At 39.3% G+C, this 10,393-nt stretch overlaps 1 protein-coding gene across 1 annotated transcript in view; it reads right to left on the reverse strand.

The window, feature by feature from the left end:
* The window catches only part of LOC105811112 (protocadherin-16-like), a 159,429-nt gene that overhangs the window by 50,435 nt on the left and 98,601 nt on the right, over positions 1 to 10,393 (reverse strand). The window contains exon 2 of the mRNA XM_012645234.1: positions 3,676 to 3,867. Within this exon, the coding sequence (XP_012500688.1) occupies positions 3,676 to 3,867 (192 nt within the window). The remainder of the gene's footprint in view (positions 1 to 3,675; positions 3,868 to 10,393) is intronic.

The following is a 10,393-nucleotide window of genomic DNA, read 5'->3' on the forward strand; positions in this document are numbered from 1 at the left end:
AAAAAAAAAATAAATAAATAGATAAATAAATAAAAATAAAAGTATGTCCCTGACCTCATGCTAGGCCCTGCCCCCATAAGGACTTGCTTCCAGGAGGGCTCTCTCCCGCACGCAGCTCCCTGCCAACGAGAAGCTGTTACAGCTTTCAGGGGAGGAGAACTTAAAGCTCTAGTAACCCTTTTCCAGACACTAGATGCTAGAAAGACTCAGATTGTATTAGATGTAATAGAAACACTGTGTTCCCCACCTTCACACCAAAGTTACCTAAGTCTTCTCTGCTCATGATCAATTCATCCTAAAATGATGAAGTGAGTTTTCAGAGGTGAATATTTCAACAGCCAGCGAACTTGTTTGTATAACGAGCTCTGTACCTATGATATCAGGAAGGACACCTAGACTAAAATCGAAATTCCCAATCCACCTCCGAGGTTCTGTGCTCTCCAGGCTGTTGTGGTTCCTCAAGGAGACAGACAGCTATGGGTCTTGGCAGGGACATGCTTCTCCTGATGGACAGCAGTTCTACTACACAAGGATCTCTGGGTCCTGCATTTGGCCACCAAGACCTGGGAGTAGGTCAAATCTACAGAGGCTCCTTTAGGTCAGAGTGGACATCAGATGGCAGCCTGGAAGACACAGCTAACTATTTTTGGTGGTTTTATGAGATTGTTGGATTTAAACTGGTTATTCAATCCTAGGATGGCATTTTACAATTGTCGTAAATTCTATTAAGAATACATTTACAAAGTCTTGGATTAACATTTGTGTGTGCACCTTCTGAGCTTTAAATAATCATGTAGACTTGAATTAATCTAAACTCTCTGTTTACTCCTGCTTTTGTTCCCCACATATTTCCTTACATAGAATCAGGGATTCCTGAAACCACATCATTAGATATTGACAAAAACCTGACCAATAGATTATGGATATTTTATTGAACATAAATGACTTTATTTTCATGTTTACTTGTAATAAATATATTTAGATTCATTTTTCCCAACACCTAGTCTTAAGGAGATGGATTTTCCCTCCTACTAATTTCAAAAGAGAAAAATTAGACCAGAGAGTTGTTAGTAGTGTCTATCTACACAAAGGAGTAGTAAGCAGATAAAAAAGAAACAAGGAAAGTCTCCAATTGGCTAAGTGAAAAAATCAAAGTGCAGAACATTGTATATCATAGGCTACCTGTGCTATAATGTAATGAAAATTGAACAATTTGTTTCGAAAATATATTTGGAAATGTAAATGGTTAGGAATAGTCAAGGCAATCTTAATAAGGACAAAGCTAAAAGAATACATGATATCATGAGGTATTATAAAGCTAAAATAATTAAGATAGTATGTTGCTAGTATGTTGCTAATTAAGATAGTACGGTGCTAAGGCAGACAAAGAGCTTAAAAAAAAAGAGGGGTGTCCAAAAGCAGGCACATACATATACAGTCAAACGATTCATGACAATAGTAACACTCTAGTGCAGTGAGGAAGAAATGATCATTTTAATAAATGATGCTGGGTTCACTGAATATCCATATTGGAAAAAAAAAAAAGAAACCTTCCTTTCATTAGCTTGAAAAAAATAAGGGTGAAAGGTAAAATAAAATAAAGGTTTTGGAAGAAAACATAGGAGAATATCTTCATGTCCCTAAGATAAGCTAATACTTCTTAAAAGGACATAAAAAGCACTAGCTGTAAAAGGAAACAAATTGAGAAACTGAGCTCTATTAGAATTAAGAATCTCTGATCCTCAAAAAGCACCATAAAGGATAAGAAAAGCCAAGTCACAGAATGGGAGAAAATATATGCAATAAATATATCAAACAAAGGACCTGCATACCAAAAATATAAGAACTCATACAAGTCAATAAAAAAAAAATCCAACAATACAATGGAAAATAGGTACAAAGAATTGAGTAGACACATCATGAAACAAGTTATACAATTAGCCAAAAAAGATATGAAAAAAATGTTCAATTTATTGATCATCGAGGTAATACAAAGTAAAACCTCAATGTGATTTACCACTATACAAGTATTAGAATTGCTGTAATTAAAAAGATATTAAATATCAAATGTTGGAAAAGATGTATAACAGATGAAATTTTCAAACTTTACTAGTGGGAGTATAAGTAGAAACACTTTGAAAAGTTGTTTGTCTTTCTTATAATCTAGCAATTCCACTCCTAAATATATACTCAACAGAAAGGTTTACATTTTTCCACCAAATTATAAGAATGTTAATAGAAGCAGTATTTGCAGTAGATTAAAATGGATATCATCAATCACAGAATAGATAAAAATAATTATTGTATATTCACATAAAAGCACACGACAAACAAACGAGAATAAATGAACTACTGCTACACACAACAGTATGGAGGATTCTAACGAATAATGCTCAGTAAAGGAAACTAGATAGAAACACATACTGTATGATTCCATTCACTGAAAGGCATAGACCTGCCATGCTAACGTTTGGTGTTAGAAGTCAATAGGGTTATATCCTTAAAGAGTAGGGGCAGGACAGGTGCAGTAAGCAGCATCTGGGTTCTGGAATGTTTCCTCATCTGCCTCCATGCTCTGTTCATGTTGCAAAAATCCATTGAGCTATACACTTATGATTTATGCCCATCTCTGTATGCATTTTATATGACAATTTACAACTTTAACAACAACAACCAAAGAAAGATGTAGGAACCAAATTACAGATGCCTCTGCTGACCAAGCATGGGTCAATATGAACATCGGAAACGACAGGGTCTGTGACGTATTTGAACACATCAAATATACAAAAATCCAGGGATTTATAATCAAGCTAGGGGAACAAAATTACTTGTCACCCTGGGAGATTGTTAAGGCACCGACTCACTATTCAAAACACAGGTAAAATAAAGAGAAATAATCAAGCATTATCCTGCATTTCCTCATTTCCTCATATTTATTTCAGGGTAATCAAATAGTTGGTATGAGAACACTCTTCTTAGTCGAAGAATTCCAGGTAATAAATGCAAAAGGGGTAATAGTATTAGAAAACCACCATTTTGCAATCTCTAATGATATAATAGTATGTGTCTGCTGATACAATAAGAGGCACATGGCATCACCTAAATGAACCTGAAACTAATCAGGTCTCTGGCTCTAAATGCTGGTTTATAGGAAATAAAGGACATAGAAGAACACATTAAATTAATCCCAAGGATGTAATCAGCTACATTCAGTATGCAGAAAATTTACAGGACAAATGATTTGATTTACTTTTTTTTTTAAATGCCATAGGAGAAAAGGTACGAGGTCTGGCTGTTACAGATTGAAGCTTAAGGGATATATCAATCAAATCAATTTATGGACTTATTTGGATCTTGATTCAAACAAACCAACATGTTTAGATAATACAGAACATTTAACACAGAATGGATATTAGGTATTATTAAAGTATTATTGTTAATATTTTGTAGTTATATTTTTAAAGAGTCATTATCTGTTAGAGATATTATTGAATGATTTTTGGATGAAATGATATATTGCCTAGTATTTGCTTCAAAAAACTTCAGCAAAGGAAAGAGGTGATTATATAAGAAACAAAATTAGCCAATTGTTGATAGTCATAGGTACTCTGTGATGTGTACACAGTGGCTCACTTTTGAGTACATTTGAAATAAATTTCATACATAAAGACTTACCCCATCCTTAGCTTTCACCAGGAGATCATAGATGGCTGGATCCCTTTCCCTGTCGATATCTTTAGAAACACAGATTCGCCCATCGTGAGGGTCGATCCAGAATGCTTGAGATGCTTCATAGCTCTGGAATCCATCATAGATAGAATACTCAACAAAGCCATAGAGTCCTGCATCTGCATCGGAGGCTTTAACCTACGAGACAGGAGGTTGATCAGGGAGAAATAGAAATGCTAGCATTACCTTGCAGTTGGTCAGGAATTATTATAATGATTTGCACAACCAAGTAACCCCCATAGCTATTCACAAAGCATAGGCTTTGGTTTTTCATCTCTCTCCTCTCTTACCTTCTGTGGCTACTTCCCCTTTACTTTCCTCCTCCCTTGTAAGTTTTCCTTTTCAATCCCCTCTGCCCACTCCCATACATATGTTCAGGTGATCTCTGAAAGTTTGAGGTCCTCAGGGCTCAGCCCTCGGTCCTTCTGTCCTCTTATTCTGTTCACTATACCTAAGTGATCTCGATCAGTCTCAAGGGTTTACAAACACCCATAGGGTTATGGACTTTACAACGTAGCCGTTGATTCCCTCTCATACCCAGGTTTTCAAGTGATGGGCTGGCTGTGCCACCCACACACTTTCTTTGACAGCAGCAAGGCAAGGCAAAGAAATTCAGGCAGCAAATGGCCATTACTAGAAATCCAGTCCCGGTGACTGAATGCATACTGGTGTGTGAGAGAGAGTTCCTTCGAGGAGAAACGCACAGTCAGGGCTCTGCACAGTTGTGCGGTATCAAGTCTGCAGGTGCCTGCGGGAGCACTTTTAGCAGCTGGATTTATCCATCTCACGCTCTGCTCGCCAAAACAGGCGCAAACACTGACATGCCCAGAGAAGAGGGCACCTTTTTCTTTGCCCATAAGTATCATTTATGTTAGCAGCAGTCCTGCGCCTGGTAGAAAATATGGAGCAACTGGAATTATAAAAGCACTTAACTTATTCATACTAACTGTGGGAATATACAGTGAGAAATATAACAGGCTCTGTTGAACTCAAACAATTCTTGACCTCATAGGCTCATTATAATGCGCTTGATTCATGACCCAGTTAATAGTAACAGCATCTACGTAGCACTTATAATAAAAGAAGCACTTTAAGGGAAGATAAGGAAGAAATGAAGGGAAGGAGAGAGGGAGAAAAAGAGGGGAAGGAAGGATTATACATTACAGAACAGGTACTCGTCTAAGAGCTTAACATATATTACATACTTACAACCTATACCTACAAATATTCATTTTAAAGATCAGAAAAGTCAGGCTCAGAGAGTTTATGGAACTTGCCAAAGATCACACAGCTAATAAATGTCAAAACTGAAATTCATATCCAGGCAGTTGGCAGCAGAGGTCATGCTCTTAATGTCCATGATATATGTACTGCCTCCCAAGTCTGAAGTCTGTCTTTTCATCCTTTATTTACTGAAAAAAACACCCCAACCTCCTGGCCTTCCTCCAATGCAGAACGTGCTAGATGGTGCACAGCACCCTTCCAAGTAACAGTTCACCTCGCATGCACGTGGCTTTCTCAACAGCAGATCATTAACACGAACAAAGGCAACTGGGAGCAATATCTGTGCTCCTGAGTCTTAGGTGAACCTTCTATACCATGCAATCAAGTTCCAACTGGGCTACAGAAAGCAGAAAAATAGATAAAATGACGGCAATTGTAAATAAAAGAGAATTAAGCAGATCAATTCAGAAAGTACAACATCCAACTAATGAACATTCCAAAAAACAGAAGAGAAAACAGAGACAATGAAAAAAAAGAAGCAGCTATTTCTTTGGTTCTCAAGGACACATATTGGCAAGGCCCCCAAAGCTGCAATGATAGGGCAAGAGAGGTATGTCAGAGGCACTCTGGCTCTTAAATTCCTCAGCCCAGAAGTTAAGGTCAGCTCACATTTCTCAGGATGGAACTAATTACCTGCAGGGAGGCTGGTAAAGGCAGAGGATCATGAGGATGTTTGGTGAATGCCAATCGTCTCTGACATGAGTGCCGTTTAGTCTAGAACATATGAGGACAAGCATATAAGATTATGTGAGCCTCCAAGTAGTCTCTACTATGTGGTGAAATTTAAGCAAGTGGAAAGTTATACCCAGAAAAATCTCCCCAGTGCCATGCTACTACAGACTTAGTTTGAGGAAATAACTCTGGCAGCTCTGCATATTTCTGGAAGGCTTTTTACAGACAATCTCGTCACCTACATTATTAATACTATTATACTCGTTTAACTCTAGATTGAAAAAAAAAATGATTTTTCATCAATATGATATAAATGCAGGAGCTACACCTTAATTAAAATGCTTCCCAAATGAAACCCCATCCCAATAACATGTTCGACAACGAAAGTTCTCAATAAGCCTGCCCCTTCATCCTGTTTTATCCTCAGTATGTAACTAGAATGTGACTTTGGGAGCTATTTGTATAGTCTAGCTCAACGATTCTTAAGCAGGGGCAAGTTTACCCCTGAGAAGACAGTTGGCTTTGTTTAGAAACATTTCTAGTTGTCACGACTGCAGAGGGTGTTCTACTGGCATCAAGGGGGTTGAAGCCTGAGATGCTAAACATCCTGCAATGCACAGGACAGACTCCACAACAAAGAATTATCTGGCCCAAAATGTCAGTAGTGCCTACGCTGAGAACCCCTAGGCATGACGGAACTCTTATCAATTGGCAGTATTATTTTCCCTGTTTAATTATATACTTTTTCAACTGATGTTACATCCTTTTATCTTCACTCTCATCTTTCTTGTATTTTCTGGAAAAGTTATTCATCTTGTGCAACCAGCTAATGTATTTGTGAGTTATTCTTCTCATTAGATGGGTTTACCCAGGAAACCCACAAATTTCCCCACCACAAAGAACTTAACTCCAAGTACATTTGGTCTATTCCATTCTAACAGCTGTTAATAATTTAGTAGCCTCAAGTTCCCAAAGACACCAAATATATCTTCTAAAACCATATGGTATTCTCAATAACTTTCGGTTGATTGGAAGACAAATACAATGAACATTAAATTCTAAAATTCATTCTCGGCCCTTAATAATACATATTAACAAGTGATTCAGCTTATATAAAACAAGTTTCCGTATTTCCCCTTTCCAGACCTTTTTCTCATCAGAGTTTTGGCAAAGCAAAATACAAGAAGTCAAACGTGGGATAAGAGTACAGATCTCAATTTGTTAGCAGATCATATTCTGAGTTTATAAATCATAAAAATAAGAATTTATTTCTTCCTGTTTTTACTGAAATCCCTAAAAATTTTGACCTAGTATTCCCTAACAACATATTCTGCCTACTTATATTGGGTCTTGAATGCCTAGAATTGATTTGGCATCTTTATGAAATTTATATTTTCCAATATCCACAGACTCACTCATAAAATTGAGGCAACTTGACTAACAGAAAATGAAAGGGCTTTGTCAAAGCTTCAAGAGGAAATCTGGATTAGAAAACAAGTTCAGTGGGCCCTTTCTACAGAGATAGTTGTGTAAATCAAAGCAAGAAGCACTGGTCAAACTCTAGTATCACGATCTTATGGTGCTGATTGGGTAGGGAGAGGCGACCTCAGGAGGATTTTATCTCCGAATCTACTCTCTGAGCCACAGTATGGCATGCTCAATGCCACCTCTGAGCTCCTCGTGCCAATCTCGGTTTATGTGTTTTAGACAGAGACGAATCCGATGATTTTTACTTTAAATTTATTCCACCTTGGAACTGTTCTCCCTGAGACTGATCTTTCATGAGTCTGATTGAGTCATTATGAAAAGCAAACTATCAATATGATACTAAGACCTTCCCAGTTCCATTATTAGCTTTCTGAAATTTTAAGAGCTTTTTTTTATCACTTCCCTCATATTAATCTGAGTAAGGTTTCCTCTCTACAAATGTGTCATGGACGAAGGAGACAAATTGAGAACACTGGCCCTTGAACGATGTTTCCAGGTCTTTTGGATATTCTACAAGTGGAATGGCTCTACCTGCATTTCCCTCCCCAGAATAGCCACCTTCTGTGTGGGAAGGGCTCTCTCCTCTTCAACATACTGCTCAGCCTTGTGGCAGGTCACTTGCCCAGCCATTCATATCAGCTAGACCCCAGCCAAAAGACCATAGGGTGACATTCTAGGCCACATTTCCTTCACCTACTCCTAAGAAATCATACAGTAAATTCAGTGAAATTTGAAAAAAACAAAAAGCCTCAGAGCCCAATTTTTAAAAGGGAAAACAAAAGAGTCACCCCCAAAATGGCAGCACTTTAGATGCAATTTAAAATTAAATAACTTTAATTTTTTTCTTTTTACAATTTCCAAAATTTCTACCATGAGCTTATAACAGTTTGAAGAAACAAAGTTACTGACACAACACACACATAGAACTTCAAATAGAGAAGAAGAAAAGAAAAGAAATACATCATGGAATAACTTTTCGCAATTGAAGCACTTGGCCAACCACTGCTCCTACAGCTCAAACAGGATAATAACCCATTGGAAGTTGTATTCAGCATTAAGGACCACAACAGATGTGAGTATGCACTGTCTGAACCACAATTTAGCAAGTTTACCAAGTTCTCGAGTCTAATAATCAATGCCCAGTCCTTATTTTCTGAGTCACTCAGAGGCCTTCTCCACAGTTAGCCACCTCCTCCCTTACTGAAACACGTCCCTCTTCAGATACCACACTTGGACTCTCCTTCTCGCCCTCCACCTCCCTTCCGTTTCCATCACTGGCTCTGTGTTTTCTTGCTGGCCTCCGGACACTGCAGCGCCCCAGAGCTCAGTCTTGGACCACCTCTCTTCATTTCACACTGATTGCCTGTAAGGCCTAAATGGTGGCCCCCAAAAGATGTCTATGTCTCTGTCCTAATCCCCGAAACCTGTATTACCTTATATGATAAAAGAGTGACTATTACCTTATATGGCAAAAGGTGTGATTAAGTTAAGGATTTTGAGAGGAAAGGTTTATCCTGGATCATCTAGGTGGGCGCTAAATCCAATGTGTCCTCGTAAGAGAGAGGCAGAGGGAGATCTGACAGACAGAAGAGGAGGAGGCCAAGTGACCGCGGAGGCAGAGGCTGAAGTGACGTGACTACAAGTCAAGGAAACCGACAGCCGTCAGTCAGCAGCTGGCAGAGACGAAGAATAATTCTCCCTCAGTGCCTCAGAGGGAGCAAGGCCTTGCTGAAGTTTGGACTTCTAGTCTCCAGATCTGTGAGAAACAATAATTTCTGTTGTTTTGAGCCGCTGAATTCACAGTAGTTTGTTACAGCGGCCCTGGGTAACTAACATACTTCCTGAGCGATCTGACCAGGCTCGGGGCACTAAACAAGCCTCGGTGCTGACGGCTCTCACGTCTGTATCTCCGCATCATCCTACTGCCGGCCGACACCTCCTCTTAAGTGACGGACCTGCATCTCAGATGTAACCTGCCCCAAGGGAACTCCTGACGCCCACCACACTCCACCCCAAATCTTCTACCCTCGCAGTCTACTATAGTGGCCAGAGAGATCCTGTTAAAATGACACCAAATCGTATCACTCTCCTGCTCAGAATCTTCCAGTGGCTTCCCATCATACCCAACAAAATCCAACGCTTTAATCTGACCCCTGGCTACTTCTCTGACCTCATCCCCTCTACTCTGACTCCCTCGTTCCCCTCTGGACACACTGGTTCCCTGAGGGTCCCGGAATGCAGCTGCTTGTTCCCACCTTGGGGCCCTGCACTGGCTGTTCTCCCTGCCTGCAAGGCCTGTCTCCCAGACTTCAGTTTAATGGCTCCCTCATTTCCTTCACACCTCTGCTATGGCACCACCCGACCACACAGGCCTTGCGTGATAGCCTAGCCAACAGGGTCACCCTCGCCTCTGCCTCCCGCTGTCTTTAGACCTTGCTTTGATTTTCCACAGAGCGCTTGTCTTGACTTTATGCTGCATTCTATGTTTTTATTTATTTGTTTATTGACAATAATATGTCTTTCCCACTGGAATTTCAGCTTTGGGGTGAGCATGACGTATCTTGCTCCCCACTGCACCTCTGGCCCCCACAGCACTGGAGCCTGGTTCACAGGGGGCTGCTGGAGATGTCTGTAGCATGAACGGATGAATCTGCCATTGGGCATAAGCTGCAAGCATGTTTCAGAAATAACCTTCATGGCTATTCTCTCTATTTGGCCTTTAGAAGCAACACATGAGTAAGATGTTCCATAACACTTATCAGATACTCACTGAGGAAAAATTTTTTAATTCCTAAAACACAGTCTATTAACCAAGCTATTATCATCATAGGGTAACACTCAAATGCTTTTTCAAAGCCACCAAAATGCTTCAGCTAAAATCAGGCAAAAAAAGAAAGAAAGAAAAAAAAAACCTGAAGGCATGTGGAACTATTAAGAGGTTGGAAACAGAACTGTGTTTTCATTTTACCTTTTAAAATGTATTTTCAGAGAAGTTGACACAGCTACTAGATGAATAGGCTGAATACATATCCTCAAGTTACAACCAAAAAAAAACGACAAACAAAAAACACTGCTATGGCAACATGTTTTTATAGCGTTAATGGAAGAATGGGATTAAGAAACTATTAATCCTACTAAATTATTGTCCTCTCCTCACCCCAAAAAAGCAGCCTAAGGAAATTTTGTGAAAGGAGACCAATAGGACAAGAGGAAGGGGAGT

Source organism: Propithecus coquereli, unplaced genomic scaffold, assembly GCF_000956105.1.
Source record: "Propithecus coquereli isolate 6110/MARCELLA unplaced genomic scaffold, Pcoq_1.0 Scaffold228, whole genome shotgun sequence".
Lineage (NCBI taxonomy): Eukaryota > Metazoa > Chordata > Mammalia > Primates > Indriidae > Propithecus > Propithecus coquereli.